Consider the following 17,678-nt stretch of genomic DNA (forward strand, 5'->3'; position numbering starts at 1 on the left):
TAGTTTTTACTGCTTTTAATTCATTATTTTTCTGAACCACTTTTTTCCTTACTAGGGGGTGCCGGAGCCTATCCCAGCTATCTTCAGACACGAGGGGTGAGGGGGGAACACCCTGAAATGGTGGCCAGCCAATCACAGGGCATGAGGAGACAAACAACCATAAAGACGAAGTGCAATTTAGCGTACAGTTAGCTTAGCATGCTTGTTTTTGAAATGTGGGGATTTGAACCCAGGACCCCCAGAATTGAGGGCAATTGTGGTTCCTTCTACTCTCAATATTTTATATTGTCTATATATTAAAATTTGTTGTCAAGACAAATTGAGTAATGGTTTAAAAGCTTTTCCAAGATGAAAGTGATGAAATGAATAAGATTAATGTAATGTAAAATGTCTCAGATTGATTGATTGATTGTATTGATGATAATGAATTTTTATGGTTTATAATTGAATTTATTTCTAGAATTATGGATGCAAACAATCATGACTATTTGGCTAAATGACGTTCATGCCGTTCGAAAATACGTTTTTCTTCTTAGACTATCTGAAATAAATTGTTTCCAAGATATGACTCATGTTTAATGATTAAAATATGCTTTCCTCACACTGCAATTAGACTACAATAGTTCATTTTCACCCATTGTGGACACAATCAAGGCCTGAGTACAAGCATACCGAAGCGGGTTGCCATGGCAACCCCATCATAAATAACAGAAATGCCTTTAATGGCCACTCAGCCGAATTCCACTCGCAAAAAGTCAACCAACCAAACCGTCCGAAATATTTGTTCATATACTTTCTCCATCATTTGACAAGTCAAAATACAAATTATTTTGAGTGTGGACATCTCACCCCCTGCGAACCTGAGACAGGTTTTTATAAAAATAAAAAAAACGAGAGTCACAATGACTTCCCTGACAAGCAAGTGCAATCTCAGCAAACAATTTGAGCCCGGCGGCGTTACTCGGGCCTGCTCGAGAATACGTTTCCGTGGTAACCTACACAACACACTCTCGGTCCAGAGCGCGGTGGGACGTTATTTTTAGGGAGCGGTCCTCATGCAGTAAAGACAGGAGGGATTACTCTGGAATAAGAAACTGTAGCGCAAAAGTAGCTGCTAGCTTTCATCACCATTGGTAGACATGTGCACTCCAAAAACTCCATCCAAATACATATCGCAAAAATTAATGTTGATTAAATAAGTACTTCCCCATCAGCCCAGAGAGCAGATACACACACTAAAACTTTGAATTAATTTAGTTAGCATCCTCAGCAAGAAAAAGAAAGAAAAACAAAGTGAGTGAGACCCTGAGCCCTCCCTCAGGACGGTTTAAATTCTGTATTTAACCAAAATTGTGTTTAATTACAAAACAGACATACACCGAGGGGGCTTGGCCATATGTAAATTATATATTTTTTAATCATAATGTCAAATGTTTCCCTAAATTTGACCAAAAAAAGACATTTTGTCTTTATCTTGCTTAATGTGACATGCTAGAGCAGGGGTAGGGAAGCTATGGCTCGGGAGCCACATGTGGCTCTTTTGATGGGTGCATCTGGCTCTTTGCTAACCTGTGAGCTAAAATATGGAAATTGCTGGTGACAGAACTGAGATATTACATCTAGAACTGCTTTAATCTTCTTCTTTTTTTGCAGTAGACTCTTCTGGAATGCATCCTCTCATTGATTAGCAACAGTATAAGAATCTTTTAAAAAATATTCAGTTTTTTTCCACTTTAAAAGTGGTGAAATTACAAAAAAACATTGAAAAGGCACTCGTTTACATGTATGTATATTGACTTTTAAATTCGTAGTATGGCTCACAAGGAATAACATTGGAAAATATGAATTGTTTGTGGCTCTCTTCGTCAAAAAGGTTCCCGACCCCTGCTCTACAGTGTCTATGATGGTCATAGCAAGGAAGTTATGTTATTGATATTGCATTGTTTGCCCTGTTGAATAGTTGAGAAGGACTTCTCGAAGTTGTAAAAAGAAAAGATATAACAAGTTATGACCGTATGTTGAACGGGTGTAATTGTGCATTATGTTTTGGGTTCTAACATGTTGCTAATATGGGTGTAATTGTATATTATGTTTTTTTGTGTTGAGAAAGGTGACAGTAAAGTTGGATTGAGAAACAACAACGGATCACTGTTCTGATTATTTCTCCTTCTGTTTTAAGAGTAAATGCAGGGTCCAACATTAGCACACTAATTTGTCCCAATAAATGAATGCATGACAAAGAACATTCAGCACCGAATGCACGCCACGTGTGTGCCCAAATCTGAACACTTCCTGTGGGGAACATTGAGTGACGTTGTAGCCAATCCCGAGCCACGATGGAAAAAAAAAAAAAATCAATTTCTCATTCATTCATTCATTCACTCATTCAGTCCAATTCGCATGCACCTTACAAAGCCACTGCAGATACTCGCAATATTCTCCAAATCAAAACGCATTTATCTTGCAAAAATGTGTACAAGCACGAGCGTGTCAACTTATGAGCATCGTACAAACGTTATGCACGGATAAACATTGTCTACCCCAGCCCCCGAACCCAAACCCGAATCCCGCTTTACCTCCGAAGATGAACCGGCTTCTCCTTCTTCCCCTTCGGCCTCCTCTTTCGGGACTGCATGGCCAACACTACTGAGTTGGCAACGGGCATGGCACGAGCGATCCGAGGGTGCGAGGAAGCGAGCGAGGGATGGGAGAGGAAACGAGAGAACCCACGTCAGAATGAGGCACGGATCTGCGGCGACACTTCCGGTCGCATTCGGTGGGAAAAGCAGGCGTAGAAGGGAGGTTGGGAGTTGGGTTTCTTTGCGAGGGGGATCAACGCACCTTTCCTGGAGATCATGTTTTTTCCTCCTCTTGCTCTCGGGGCGGGAGCGGCCAGGACTGACACGCACTCTTACATCCACTCTGTCTGTGCTTTTTCGTTTTCTTTTTCGCTCCTTGGCTCCCTCTGTAGGTCAAAACGGGAATTGCGTGGAACCACTTCTCGACTCCAGACGGGATCCAGGGTGCTTGCAGGATCTGGAATTTAGAAACATATTCAAAATACAGCAGCTAAGAATTACATATATAATGTATACTATTGTGGAAAAAAATATAAGGCGACATTGATAAGATGATTTGGCAAGGGTATTCTGTAAGGTCTTCATTAATTGCATAGTTTACGTTTTCGTACATTTGCTTAAGAATTTACAGTGGATCTACTCAGGAAGTGATGGAAGCAATTTCACATATTTTAACCGTGATTTGGAGTAAAAAGGCACCGCTGGGATTCGAACCCAGGATCTCCTGTTTACTAGACAGGCGCTTTAACCAACTAAGCCACGGCGCCGGCCGCCTTGGCATATGAAAATATGGAATTTCAATTAAGCACCTCTACACAGATAACAGTTGTTTTGTTTACATATCTTTAAAATGCATTATATGTTCAACAAAACACGGAGTTCTCGACCTCGTGTACTATCGACTAAGCTAATATTTGTATTATTATTATTTTCAAATAGCAGACAAACAACTGTGTTTCACGTGTTTAACGGGAGCTTTTACGGTTGGACAATCGAAACACGTGTGACGAATCAAGAGAGAAGAGCAACAGGGCTATGGCCCAAACATTGACCTAGTGGCCCTAGCCTAGCCAGTTAATTAATTAAGAGCCAAGTCTTCTGCTTTGTACAATTTAATTTTATCTTTTATATTTCTAGTAAACGAGTAAAACTTATTTATGCAATTCTTTTGATATATTTTAACACACACTCATGAGAAAATTAATCATAAAATGACAATGCCCGTAAACGAGCGTTCTCGACTCACCCAAAGTTGTACATTCTACTGTTTTTAATGGCAAGTATTGCCACATATTTCGTGAAGCATACACTTGAGCTCTAGGTGAACGTAGTTTGGTTCATGTTGCACCAATTACTCAAGCGTCTTAGTCATAGAAACATATTTTTGCGTCATGTGAGGCGAACGTGGTCGGCGCGGGCTTTGATGTCGCCTTTTTTCATATCTTTCACTGACTGAGTTTCAAGTGGGCGGGGATTGGCTGTCATAACCCGGAAGTTGATTTGCACATGCGCCGACGAGCATGCATGTTTTTTTACTTTACCTAGCTCCATGCTGTGCTAACACCACACTTGGGTTGAAAAAAAATGTTATTCTATGTATTTGAATTAACATCCATTCATGATCATCCAAGAAATTGATGATTTATAGATAACTACACTCTTAAATACAATACACCTCTTGTTTTTCTATCTTATGCTAACATCTACGCTTGCTAAGCTACACGTCCTAACGGGTAAGTGTATGGTGTTCATACTATTTGTTGAATATATTGTTCAATGCAAGATAGATAACTACTGATTGGCTCTTGTATGCAAGATAGATAGTTAATGTCTCGTTCTTTGTATGCATTTAATGGAATCAAGGTATGGATTTTCTTCAAAATGCAATGTAGTTCGTACATGTCTAAGTTTCAAATTTATCGTACACTCGTTTCATGGAAAGTTTCTCATGTAGTTTGACAAAAGAATATCAAAAATCTGTCACACTGTCTCCTTATGAATGATATGATATTTTTTGTCGTGTCAGTTTTCTTGCAATGGAGGAATCCAAACCGGAATCAGCTGCAGTCCAACCAGGAGAAAAGAGAGGCTGTCCAGAGGATGAAGAAGACGTCGAGGCTGTGACCAAGAGAGCCCGAGTTGAGGACGAACATGAGAACGGAACTCCTCAAGAAGCAACTAGCGATGCTGAAGAGGACGAGGAGGAGGACTGCAGTGGCGAAAGATTTGCCGACATGATGAAGCACGGCCTTACCGAGCTGGATGTCGGCATTTGCAAGTACGTCAGCGACCACCAGGGTTTCTCTGGTATCCTCAAGGAAAGGTTTGTCCTCCATTTTCACTAGTTTTTTGCCCATTTCCATTCTTCTACCTCTAATTATTCTTACCTTTTCTCAGGTATTCGGATTTTGTGGTAAATGAAATCAGCAAAGAAGGAAAGATAGTGCATTTAAATGACTTGTCTGTACCTAAAGAGGTTGAGGTAAGCAATATATTCCCATGCTGTAGGGCAGGGGTCTCAAACGTGCGGCCCGCGGGCCAACTGCGGCCCGCGGGACGATAATTTGCGGCCCCCGTCTTAATATGAAAGATCGATTTTTTTTTTTTTTTTTTTTTTTTTTTTTTTTTTTTTTTTTTTTTTTTTTTTTTTTTTTTTTTTTTTTACCCCTTTCCCCATGATGGCGCCGTTTAAGTGGCAGCCAGTGGCAGTAGCTCTGTCCACTCATGTTTTTCTTGTTTTACAGCATGTTTTACATGAAAAATTAGAGGGAACATTGACAAGCACCTGCTTGTGGCAGGTGTGATACTGGTGTGCCGATAGCGAGCAATGATGATGTCGTGACCGGATGATTCGCCTAAAGACGTTTCGCCGACGGACGTTTGACAGACGGACAGGTCGTACTAGTATTTGTTAGTTTAATGATTAAATACAAATACTAGTATTTGTATTTAATCATTAAACGCTGTTTTCAGCTGGATTTGACCGAATTTGAGAGCATTTTGAGCCGTTTGGCGAATGGACGTCTATAGACGTTTTTTTGCCTCCATCGCGATATCATCCAGTAATTGTATTTAATCATTAAATGCTGTTTTAGGATGGATTTGACCCGATTGCTGTCATTTTACGGCTCGGTTCTGCTACATCTGCCTGCCCAAGAGTGCTTATTCCCGGACTGCCATTGATGGTAGACGAACATTGATTTTTACTATAATTTGGACAACACCGGCGGCGGGCCGGATTAAAAATCCTAACGGGCCGTATATGGCCCGGGGGCCGAGGTTGAAAAACTTGTACACACACGATCCGGCGGGGCGAGCGTTCGAATCCCGTTTCGGCGAAACCTCCGTTCGGCCGAATGAACGTTCGGTGGAACGTCCATTCGGCGACCTGCCCGTCTGTCAAACGTCCGTCGGCGAAACGTCTTTAGGCGAATCATCCGAGTACCGATGATGTCGCTCACACTGGTACTCAGTGCGCTCAGGGAGGTTGTCTTTCTGCTCAGACCAACAAAAAATTAGAGGGAACTTTGGTTCGGAGCTGAATGAACCAATCACGGTGAGGTATACGGCTCTGGAGAGCGGGACATCGGCCGGGCTGTCCAGTGCCTCGCTCACTCACTCATTCATTCCTCCAATCAGCTGGGCGGAGGAGAAGCCGTGAGGCCGATCACTCCGCTCGGCGTGCACACTCCTCCGCTGCTCTCAGCATAGAACTGAATGAGGCGCTATGATCCGTGATCCAGCCTGTGTCAGTGTCTGTAGCCATCTCCGCGATTGAAACGGAGAGCGAAAGTGCACATGCGCCACAAACCCGCGCGACTGAATGTGAAAGATCAACCCGAGACTCATTCCAAGTGGAAAAACATATTACAGAGCCCCAGAGATGTCTCTTTCAAAGCCTGCCGTGAAGAGAAAGGTCGGTGATGAGCACAGACAGTTTCAAGAAAAGTGGGGAGTGCAATATTTCTTTGTTGAACACAGGGGCACCCCGACGTGTCTCATTTACACTGAAAAAGTTGCGGTGCACAAGGAATACAATTTGAAACGTAATTGTACTACGAGACATGCTGAGGAGTACGAAAAATACCAGGGAGATGAGAGAGCCAACCAGGTTGCCAGTCTTAAAACACGTCTTCTGAGGCAACAGGATCTCTTCAAGAAGGCTACCAAAGACAGTAATGCAGCAGTCAAAGCTAGCTACGCCGTTTGTGAGTTGATTGATCCTGTGCTAAGTGATCCCAAATGGCTCATGGACTTGGCTTTTCTTGTTGATATCACACATGAGCTTAATGTACTGAACAAGAAGCTACAAGGCCAGGGGCAACTTGTCAGTGCTGCCTATGACAACGTGAGAGCATTCTGCACTAAACTTGTGTTATGGAAAGCCCAGCTCTCTCAGACAAACCTTTGCCATTTCCCAGCATGCAAGGCTCTCGTGGATGCAGGCACACCATTCAGTGGTGAGAAGTATGTTGAGGCCATTTCGAAGCTACAGGAGGAATTTGATCACAGATTTGCAGACTTCAAGACACACAAAGCCACATTTCAAATTTTTGCGGACCCCTTCTCCTTTGATGTGCAAGATGCCCCTCCTGAGCTTCAAATGGAGCTCATTGACCTGCAGTGCAACTCTGCACTCAAAGCCAAGTTCAGGGAGGTGAGTGGAGAAGCAGACAAGCTTGGGCAATTTTTGAGAGAGTTGACCCCCAGCTTCCCTGAACTTTCCCGAAGGTTCAAGCGGACCATGTGCCTTTTTGGGAGCACATACTTGTGTGAGAAGCTCTTCTCCACCTTGAACTTCAATAAGTCCAAGTACAGGTCCAGACTTACTGATGAGCATCTTCAAGCTCTACTGAGGGTCTCCACTGCTTCCTCCCTCAAGCCAAATGTGACTATGTGAGAAGAAGCGCTGCCAGGTCTCTAGCAGCAAGGAGTAGGCAAAAGAAGCCGTGTTCAGAATATTTCATGTTCAATGTTCCATTCAAGTTCAGAAAGTTAAAGGTTAAAGAGCTGTTAATACAGACATTTGAAACGGAATACAAATAATTCATTTTCTCTACTTAGCCAGCCAGTGTATATCTACTGTATGCTCATTAGTATTATTTGGTTTTATATTACTGATTGATTTATTTTTTATTCATCTTTAAGTTAATTTATTTAATTCATTATTTTTTGTTAAAAAATAAAGATATTTGATAACGTTGGAAAGTTTTATCAGTGCTTTTCTTGTGGAAATCCTGATGCGGCCCAGTCTCACCCAGACTCGGCCTCTAGCGGCCCCCAGGTAAATTGAGTTCGAGACCCCTGCTGTAGGGTCAAAAAAAAAAAAATCTGTTTTGAATTTTCATCTTTTTTAACAGGAAGCATCTACTGCAGAAGCAGCAGATGAAGAAACCCCAACATCTGAATGCAGTTTGCTGACGGAGGAGCAAAAAAAGCAGCTTGGGGAGCTGCAGATGTTCAAAAACAAAGAAAGTTCCGTCTCCATCGAGGTGGGTTTATACTTTCTGGGGCTTTAAGTTGGGTTAGTAATTCATCAACATGTCATAAACCTATTTAATTTTTTTTTGACAGGGGGATCAATCAAAGGAGAAGCGGACACTTGTACATAAAGCTATCAAAGTTCAATTTCCTGGTCTGGAGACAAAGACGGAGGAGAAAGATGGCCGCAAGTTTATTGTGGTGTATCATGTCGCTGGGAAGAAAGCTTTGGCTGGTAAGTAAAAAAACAGTAAAAAATAATAATAATAATAATTTTAAAAAGAGAGAAATAAACATATTAGATTATTAGCAAACTACAACCACAAACTCAGACTAACACTAAAATGTTTCCTATTTAAAATAATAGAAATCTTATGTATTCAGCGTTAACTTGTTTTAACTGCACCGGTTAATATTTCAAGCAACAATGATCATTGTTGCAAAATGATGCATGTTAAATGTAAGTTCTCACAAAAAAACTAAGAATGAATTAGCATAGCTTCTTATAGGGTCAAAGTTTATTTTGCATGAAATAGCTGCTCATATTCAAGTTGGTTTGACTTAAAAAAACTTTTTTTTTTTTACAATTAAAGGGCATGTGCATGACTATCAGGCTGAATTTCAGTGAAGCGCTAATTCTATTCTCTTTCTATATGTAATACATTTTAAGCAGTAGCTTCAATGACTCATCAAAATAATGAATATTTCCAAAACATGTTTTTTTTTTTTAAATCACATAATATCCGATCACTCGATTATTCTCGGTCACTCATTAAAATACAAAAGTACATTTTAATTTGCGCCAAAATGTCTGAATCCAATTTGCGTTTAGTTTTATACTAATTACACTAATTCCTTAACTTCAGACGTAAAAGTCAAATTTTCACTGAATGCACGCACTGTGAATTCAGCCAAAAATATTTGCATGAGTCTTAAAAAAAGACTGATATTCAGATTTTGCACCTTGACCCACGTTGCCCATCTTGAATGGCTTCCCAATTTTTATTTTTATTTTTAATCCATTCAATCCCAATCCAGTCCTGTTATGGGTCATGCATGGGGCTCAGCACTTCCCTCAAAAAATCTATTTAAGTATAACACTCTTCTATTGTCTATATTTTGCTCTTCTTGGGATAGCGGCCAAGACATCGGCAGGTAAGATGTTCAAGATGTCAGGTTTTAAAGCAGTTAAAGTTTGCCGTCTTGTTCCAAGTTTGAAGGCAAAAATGCAGATTCATGGGTCCAGATGAGTGTTTTATATTTAAGCGTTTTTTTTTTTGTGTGTTTATGTAAAAAGCACCGAGGAAGCATTCCTGGCCCAAAAACCGTGGCAGCTATTGTCATTTTGTCCTGTACAAGGAGAACAAAGACACAATGGATGCTATCAACGTGCTTTCAAAGTTTCTCAGGTAGGAACTTGACACAATTTCTTCACTAAGGTTGTAATTTAGAAAAATAGATTGGAAATACTCTCAGGTCCAGGCAATTATCTAAAAATATTTAGTAGAGCTGGGCGATATGACAAAATTTTTATCACGATTAAAAAAAAAAAAAAATCATTCTATCGATAATTAACATAATTTTTCTTTCAAATTTGAAACTTCAAACTTCTGTGAATAACTAAATAAATGACTTTCCTCCTTATTCAATTATGAAAATAACTACCTGATCTTAATTGATAAGAGAATATAAAATACAAATTTAAAAAGTATTTTTGTTGTTCTGTTGTGCAGTAAAGATAAGACAACTCGTTCCTTACACTATGAAAAGTAAATAATAAAACTTGCAGAAATTTTGACAGGCGTCTTTATTTTTATAAATTTGCCTTCAAACCAAAATATTTGCTGTGCAATTTAAAATAAATAAAATAATCATCACCATTAGCAAGCAGACTATTTTCACCCTCACTAAAAGAAACAGAGTAAATTTACCTCACATATGGCCATTAACACACACAAAAAAAGTTGAATGAACTTGACGCCAGGGAGAATTCACTTAAATCTTTTAGTGGATCGGATCTGTGTTGTCCTGCATATCATCATCGCTCGTTTTGCTTTATTGTTTTTTTTTTTGCGTATATGCTCCCTGTTGGCCTCTATTGCTTAGCTAAAAACAATGATTGAGTTTTTATTATTGTTGACAAAAAATATTTTACGATTTATCTGCAGGCTTAGACCCAATATGTTCTCCTATATGGGCACTAAAGACAAGAGGGCCGTCACGGTGCAAGAAATCGCTGTCCTAAAGTAAGTGTCGATTACGTAGCACGTGTTAGGCTGTTGAAATGCGCCACTGGTAACTGTAGAGCTACCTCAGGATCACAGCAGAAAGGTTGGGCCACCTCAACAAGTGCCTGATGAACCTGAAGCTCGGCAATTTCTCTTACAAGAATCACCCGCTGAAGCTCGGAGAGCTGCAGGGGAACCGCTTCACCGTGGTCATTCGGTAAGTTGAATCCGTGACCCAATTTTCAGTACCAATAAATGTGAATGCTGAGCTGGAGAATATTCCAGAATGCCATTTCATTGTTCCTCTCTATCTCCACACTCCAGGAACATCTCAGGAACCGACGACCAGGTCCATCAAGCCTTGTTGTCGCTCAAGCAGACCGGCTTTATCAACTACTACGGCATGCAGCGTTTCGGGACCACGGCGGTGCCCACCTACCAAGTCGGCAGGTAAACGCCGTTCCGCACAGATGCCACTTTCGTAGCGGCTATTCGGTCATTAGCGGCTAGCTCTCCCAGTCAGAATGGATGTAAACAGAGCAAATCTTGAGAAGGTGTCAGCAGGGACCACTTTAATACAAAAAATCTAATACAGGAGTACCTCTACTTACAAATGCCTCTAGGTACGACGTTTTCAGGTTACGAAAACTTTGAACCCCTGAATGTTAATGCGTTATGTATAATTCTTCTTCTATTATACCAGGGCCATCCTGAAGAATGACTGGAAGCTGGTGGTAGATTTGATCCTCAAACCTCGTCCAGGAGGTGCTAAACTCTTCCCAATCTTCTTAAAAAGTGATTTATATTGTTGGGGTTTTCTCCTAAAGTGTTTTTCGTGGGGTTTATCCACCTCCTCTCCAGCCGAGAAAGAATTCCTGGTGCGCTGCAGGGAAGAGTGGGCCAAGACTCAAGACCCAAACGCGGCCTTGAAGAAGCTGCCCAACAAGCGCTGCGTGGAAGGCCAGCTTCTGCGCGGACTGTCCCAGTATGGCAAAAATAACATCGTCACTGCCTTTGGATTGGTTTGTGTCATTCGAAGCGGAGTCCAGGCCACTCCCTTCGTCCACGTTTCGTGATTTTGCGGTCTTTGTGCAGATCCCGCGGAACAACCGCCTGATGTACATCCACAGCTACCAAAGCCTGGTGTGGAACACCATGGTCAGCCGCCGGATTGACGCCTTCGGGTTGAACGCCGTGGAGGGCGATCTGGTGCTGAGAGGACGTGAGTTTCCGTCCGGGGGATAGCGGACACGGGCGTTTTGCCGAATCCGTTTACCGTATTTTCTCACGTGTACAAAAATGATGACTGATTGAATCGAGGGTACGGTTTATATGCGCACAAATTAGACTCGACATGCACAAATCTGCAAGGTGCCAAAGACGAAACGCCACAATGCGGCCGAGACGGTCATTTATTTCAAAATAGAGAAAAGATAAACAGTTAAAATGCTAAACAAAATTAATTTTGACGTCTATGAATGAAATCTAAGAACAAGAAAAAACGTTTCTTGCATAAAACGTGAGAAAAATTGCTTACTTGTGCCTGCCATTGCTCGCTCAGGGCGCCACCATCTTACCTAGGGATGACAAACTAGACCCCTACGAACCCACTTCCTGGTTGTACTGCTCACATGACCTCCTTTTTGAATTTAACTTCATTATCATATCGACCCAAATAATTTGCAATCAAGCAGACGATCCTTTTGATTCATAAAGTATCTCAGAAATAGCACGTGCGATGATTTTTCTGAAGATTTTCCCTTCAAAGTAACACATTTGTACTCCCTATTAAAACCATGAATATGGAGGCGAAAATTGTGAATCGGGGCGGCTTATATGAGGGAAATTGTAAAATGCAACCATTTTGAGGCAATTTTCAGGGTACGGCCTATACGCGGATGCGGCTTATATGCGAGAAATTACATTGTTTGTTTCCCTCAAGTCAAAGCGTACGTACTGTCGGCGGAGGATGCAAAGAGCCACTCCATCCACGACATCGTGATGCCGCTTCCCGGTTTTGACGTCATCTACCCGACACACCACGGTGAGGGTGCTCTAATTTGAGTTAAAAAAAAATAGACATGGCATAATTTTTTTGTGTTTGTGTCAGTGGGCAAAGGTTACAAGGAGATGCTGAGTGCAGATGGGTTGGACATCGATAACATGCGACACAAGATTAAAGACTACTCACTGGCAGGAGCCTACCGACGAGTTCTGATCAGACCAACTGACGTTAGCTGGTGAGTGCGGCCAGTTGTTCGTAGTTCTTTTGGGACTGGCTGGATAAGTCGTCATTGCGTTTTGAATGCTTTTGATTTAGTGGGGGACTCCATTTTTTAAAATTAAATAGTAATAAGGGGTTTGGCAATGGTTATTTGGTATCCAATGTCTTTTCAACCGATACCAGATTGGTACATTTCAATCACTTTTGGATCATGGTAGGTTCTTCCATACTCTTAATAACACTCCGAATCCATTTAAGTACTCGCAGAGGCATCCAAATACAGAAAAAATGTTATTTATAGTCCGCAAAATACAATACATTCACACTCAATCTGTCTTTTCAAGTTCAAATTAAAAAAAAAAAAACAATTAGCCAGAAATGTGAGTTTGTCACATTTTTTTCTTCTTCAAGGTGATGAAATTAAACGACCCCAAATGGCTTTGTTGTTCAATTTTCAATTGAATAATTCCACTTTAAATTGAAAGCTTTGAAGCAGAATTTTAAGGTCAAATTGATTCGTGAATCAGTGATACACGCAGATTGTTTTTCTTTTTGTCAAAACGTATCATCCTTTTCTGTGCAGGGATGTGATCCGGTACGACGACCCCAAACTCTCTCTGGTCCACACCGACTTTGAGAAAATCGAGAACAAACCGGCGCCAGTGTGGAAAGAAGGTCAGCGTCGAAAAGTCCGAAGTCGGATAGCAAGTGTTGATGCGAATGCTTTGAATCCAAACAGAAGGCAAATACCGCGCCCTTCGCCTGGAGTTTTCGCTGCCGCCCTCCACGTACGCCACCATGGCCATTCGGGAAGTGCTCAAGTTGGACACCAGCATCAAGAAGCAAACGCAGCTCAACACCACCTGGTTCAACTGATTCGGGGACCGCCCAAAATCTGAAAAAGTTCATTTCGTACCAGGTGACTTGGAGAAAGCAACCAATAGAATGCAACCTATTTTTTTTTATTTTATCTATAAAAAAAATTCTTTTTTTGGACGTTTTAACTTTTCAAAAACAGGTCAGTAGATAATATTGATTATTTTGTGCCTGCTTATGCAGAGACTTTGCTTTCCTTTTAAAAAAACAAACAAATGTAAGCCTACTGAATGTAGTAAGCCTGACTCTTTCAGAGAGTTGGAATTAAAACTCATTTGAGATTATTTTGTTTTTGTTGTTATTTTTTTAATTATGTCGATCCCAGGTGGGTCTTCACTCTGTTTTTGTATGTTGTCCCCAGGCTTGCGTGGGTTTTTTCCAGGGACTGTTTTTTTCCCACATTCCAAAAACATGTATGCTAGGCTAATTGAATGCTAAATTGCCTAACCCTAGCTATGATTGGTTTTGCTATGTCTCCTCGTGCCCTGCGATTGGCTGGCCACCAATTCCAGGTGTCCCCCGCCTCTGGCCTGAAGTCAGCTGGGATAGGCTCCAGCACCCCCTGCGATCCGAGTGAGGATAAAGGTTCAGAAAATGAAATGAAATGAACAATGAAATTATTTAGGTTTTTTTGTTGTTTTTTTAATCACATGTTTGCATATTCTCCCCGGGCTTTCTTGGATTTTCTCCGGGTACTCAATTTTCCTCCCACATCCCCAAAAGCATGCATGCTAGGCTAGCAATTGGCCAGCCACCGATTCAGGCCTGTAGTTAGCGTTGATCAGCTCCAGCACCCCCAGCAACCCTCGTGAGGATGAGCACTTCAGAAAATGAATGTCATTTAGCTTCAGTCCTTCTAAATGGACTTTAATTATAAATACATTTTCAATTGTGTTTTCATCCACGTGCGTATTGAAACAATGACGAGTTTGATAAATTGTTTATATTTAATTGTAAAACAGATGTGAATATGGAGAAGCATAGCGTCTATCTGCTCTAGCATGCCTAGCCTAGCTTGTGCCATGGAAACGCTTGTATTTGCTCTCCCTTTCTTTTCTTTTACGCTGTTTGCGTGCGTCCGGAGAAAAGACGGGAATGTACGTAGAAACATCTGTTCCCGTAACAACAGCTCCATGCTAACGTGACCTCTGAACTCTTAGTTTACTCCTTTAGCATCGCACCTGTTTACACAGCAACTATCAACAGTGTAAAAGCAATAATCCTCTGGGAAGAAAAAAAATGGACTTTAGAGTAAATTTGGGATCTAAGTTTGAATTTATTTTTATTTAAAAAAAAATGTACATATCATTATGCGGCCCGGTGGATTGAGTGGTTAGCAGTCCGGCCTCACAGCTCTAGGGTCCTGGGTTCAAATCCAGGTTGGTCTACTTGTGTAGAGTTTCCATGTTCTCTTTGGGCCTGTGTGGGTTTTCTCCGGGTACTCCACTTTCCTCCATCCCACAAACATGCATGCTAAGCTAATCGTATGCTAAATTGGGTGTCCCCTTAACTGGGATAGGCTCCAGCACCCCCCTGAGACCCTAATGAGAATAAAGTGGTTCAGAAAATGAATGAATTAAAAAAATGTATAATTAAAATTACATTCTGGCATAATGATATAGGAACAATAAAAGTTTTTTTTCTGTGTTTTATTTAAAATTTTCCCCAAAAGAGTTGTTTATTTTTTTCAAAAGTCTTAAGATTTTGTCGGTTTATTACAGGTGGCAATCAAAATCTACTATTTAATATTCTTATACAATAATGTAAGACTAATAACCCTAACATTATGGAAGGAAATATATCAAATAGAATGTGTATTTTCTGTAGTTCAGTGTGGGAAAATAGTGCAGTATATTATATGAATACTAAAAAAAGTATATATTTTTTCATCTTCAATGACTTGCGAGGATCGTGACGGAATGCCGATTTTTTTGTTTGTTAACTTGTGCCGTTTGTTGCACGGGAGAAAGAAACCAGGAAGTCAGCGTACATTTGTATTGCCTTGTATTTGAATACGTTGAATTAGCCTTTTGCAGTTGTGTGTTTGCAAGTGGGGGGCGGGGTGGTCTTCTTGTGTATCTACTGGGGGGCTGTTTGCAGGTCTGCCTATTCCACTGGTGTGGTCTTCTACAATGAGGGATGCTTGTGTGCTTGCGTGTGTTTGTTTGTTGGGGATTTCATAGCTTGTATATAAGGAGTGGCGCTCCATGGTCACCATGCAAATCCCAGACACAAACCCCATCGAAAGGCTGAAAGAAGCTGACTTTTCTCTGCATTGCACTGGACTGCAGCTCAAGTGGATGGAAGATCTGCAGGTAAGTCAAGGAACAAAATTCAAGTCAGGCTTTTCCTCAAGGCAGTTAAAACAATACTAGATTTAAAAAGGCACAAATTGATGATTAAAGATGTTTTAACATAAGATTAGTAAGTGTATTTTGGGGATTTTATTTGGCAGCTTGAGTGGTTAGCATGTCGGCCTCACAGCTCTGGGGTCCTGGGTTCAAATCCATCTACCTGTGTGGAGTCTGCATTTGCATGTTCTCCCTGGGCCTACGTGGCTTTCCTCTGGGTACTCCGGTTTCCTCCCACATTCCAAAAAACATGCATGTTAAACTAACCCTGGCTATGATTGGTTGTTCTTTGCCTCCTTGTGCCCTGCGATTGGATAGTCACCCGTTCAGGGTGTCTCCTTAACTGGGATAGGCTCCAGCACCCTCTGCGACCCTATTAAGGTTAAAGTAGCTCAGAAAATGAATGAATGAATGAGCCCTGAACAATATTGAAAAAAATGAGTCAAAAGTAACATCCGCCTAAAAAAAAGCTTGTTTAATTGACTCGTTAAGGGACTAATGATTCTACTAATGTGTTTTTTTTGCCTGGCACAGATGTGCTAATCCAGTTGGAACCGGAATTCCAAATGGAGTCCAACACGTCAGATTTGGACTACCTGACCTCCCCTTCGCCTTTCTTCCAATGCGATTATACCGACTGGTCTCCATCTTTCTCCATCATCCCCAGCATCTACCTGCTGGCTTTTGCTGTGGGTTGCCTAGGCAACGCCTTGGTCCTCTGGGCCTACCTGGACCGAACCCACAGGAGGAGGAGGAGGAGTCACCTGTTGAAATTTTGCGGCCCACGTTGCCCAGGTGAGGAGGCAGAGAAGGAGGAGCTTGGCCCCCCGACGAGGAGAAGCACTTCCTCCAGCTCCTCGTCTTCCTCCCCGACCAGCCGGTCCCGCTCCCTGACGGACTCCCTGATAGCTAGCCTAGCGTTAGCCGACCTGTGTTTCCTGGTGACGCTCCCCCTGTGGGCGGCCTACACGGCCTTGGGGTACCACTGGCCTTTCGGGGAGACCCTGTGCCGCCTCAGTAGCTTCCTCACCGCCCTCAACATGTACGCCAGCGTCTTCAGCCTGAGCGTCCTCAGCGTGGAACGCCACCGCGTCCTCGCCGGGCCGCCGCGACCCTGCCCCGCCCCCGGTCGACCCCGGCGGGTTTTAGCGGCCTTGTGGTCGCTGGCGGGAATTCTGGCCCTCCCCGGCTTCCTTCTGCGCTCCGCCCGGGAACCCGAGTGGCCGGACCCGTCGGGTTCCGTCGCCTGCCGGATGGACTACTCCGCCCTGATCGGCGAGCGACCCGACGAGGAGGCGAGAGAGCTCGCCCAGATGCGGTGGGCGGCGGCCCTGAGCCTCAAATCCACGCTACTCGGCTTCCTGTTTCCCTTAGCGGTCCTCCTGGCGTGCTACTGTTCGCTAGCCCGCCTACTCGGGCGGCACTTCGGACGCGGGCCCCGGCCGGACCGGCCCCGCCAACGCCGGCTCCTCAGGGTCATCGTGACCCTGGTCTTGGCCTTTTTCCTCTGCTGGCTCCCCCTGCACGTCAACAAGACCTTGTCTCTCCTCCTGGAGTTGGGCTTTTTGCCGTACTCTTGCGTTTTGGATCAGATTCTCCTGGCGGCGCACCCGTACGCCACCTGCGTGGCGTACCTCAATTCCTGCCTCAATCCGCTCCTCTACGCCGCCTGCGACCCGTCGTTCCGGAGGAAATGCGGGCGGATGCTGAGGCCGAAGTGTGGCGCGAGAAGAAAGAAGGAGGCGAGGAGAATGCTTAAGGAGGAGGTGGAGAGGAGGTCGGACAGCTCGGGGAAGACGCGGGAGGCGGATGTGGGCGCGGAGGGGTGATCCGACACCCCCGACACCGTTCGAGAACCACACAAATTGAGGAAAACTTGATATATAAAGCATGACATTTGAGATGATGCAATGGCTTGATGTCATCTGCAGTTCGTGTC

General features: G+C 42.8%; 3 protein-coding genes and 1 non-coding gene across 12 annotated transcripts in view; 2 read left to right on the forward strand and 2 right to left on the reverse strand.

Annotated features, from left to right (window-relative positions):
- Window positions 1-4,002, reverse strand: part of srpk2 (SRSF protein kinase 2) — a 37,732-nt gene extending 33,730 nt beyond the window's left edge. For 3 of the 8 annotated variants that reach the window (XM_077597081.1, XM_077597085.1, XM_077597077.1), the window contains exon 1: window positions 2,577-2,810. In XM_077597081.1, the coding sequence (XP_077453207.1) occupies window positions 2,577-2,665 (89 nt within the window). In that variant the 5' untranslated portion in view covers window positions 2,666-2,810. Of the gene's footprint in view, window positions 1-2,576; window positions 2,811-2,841; window positions 3,037-3,825 lie in introns of those variants that run through there. The other 5 variants (XM_077597087.1, XM_077597086.1, XM_077597084.1 and 2 more) reach the window with 3 other exon arrangements.
- Window positions 3,273-3,346, reverse strand: trnat-agu (transfer RNA threonine (anticodon AGU)). The gene has a single exon. It is a non-coding gene; the product is annotated as a tRNA-Thr (tRNA).
- A 45-nt stretch (window positions 4,003-4,047) lies between the features above and the next one.
- On the forward strand, window positions 4,048-13,672 carry pus7 (pseudouridine synthase 7). 2 transcript variants are annotated; one of them, XM_077597088.1, is made up of 17 exons: window positions 4,048-4,312; window positions 4,606-4,902; window positions 4,977-5,061; window positions 7,940-8,071; window positions 8,154-8,295; window positions 9,198-9,215; window positions 9,358-9,469; window positions 10,229-10,306; window positions 10,377-10,505; window positions 10,613-10,738; window positions 10,992-11,053; window positions 11,150-11,310; window positions 11,384-11,510; window positions 12,231-12,332; window positions 12,399-12,528; window positions 13,096-13,187; window positions 13,252-13,672. In XM_077597088.1, the coding sequence occupies exons 2-17, from the start codon at window positions 4,616-4,618 to the stop codon at window positions 13,386-13,388; spliced, it is 1,920 nt and encodes a 639-aa protein (XP_077453214.1). In that variant the 5' UTR covers window positions 4,048-4,312; window positions 4,606-4,615; the 3' UTR covers window positions 13,389-13,672. The 2 variants fall into 2 exon arrangements, with proteins under 2 accessions (XP_077453214.1, XP_077453215.1); XM_077597089.1 differs by lacking the exon at window positions 9,198-9,215 and having other exon boundaries at window positions 4,049-4,312.
- Window positions 13,673-16,305: 2,633 nt separating this feature from the next.
- On the forward strand, window positions 16,306-17,568 carry aplnr2 (apelin receptor 2). The gene has a single exon (XM_077595251.1). The coding sequence runs from the start codon at window positions 16,306-16,308 to the stop codon at window positions 17,566-17,568; it is 1,263 nt and encodes a 420-aa protein (XP_077451377.1).
- Window positions 17,569-17,678: the final 110 nt, after the last annotated feature.

Source organism: Stigmatopora argus, chromosome 3 (genome assembly GCF_051989625.1).
Source record: "Stigmatopora argus isolate UIUO_Sarg chromosome 3, RoL_Sarg_1.0, whole genome shotgun sequence".
Classification (NCBI taxonomy): Eukaryota; Metazoa; Chordata; class Actinopteri; order Syngnathiformes; family Syngnathidae; genus Stigmatopora; species Stigmatopora argus.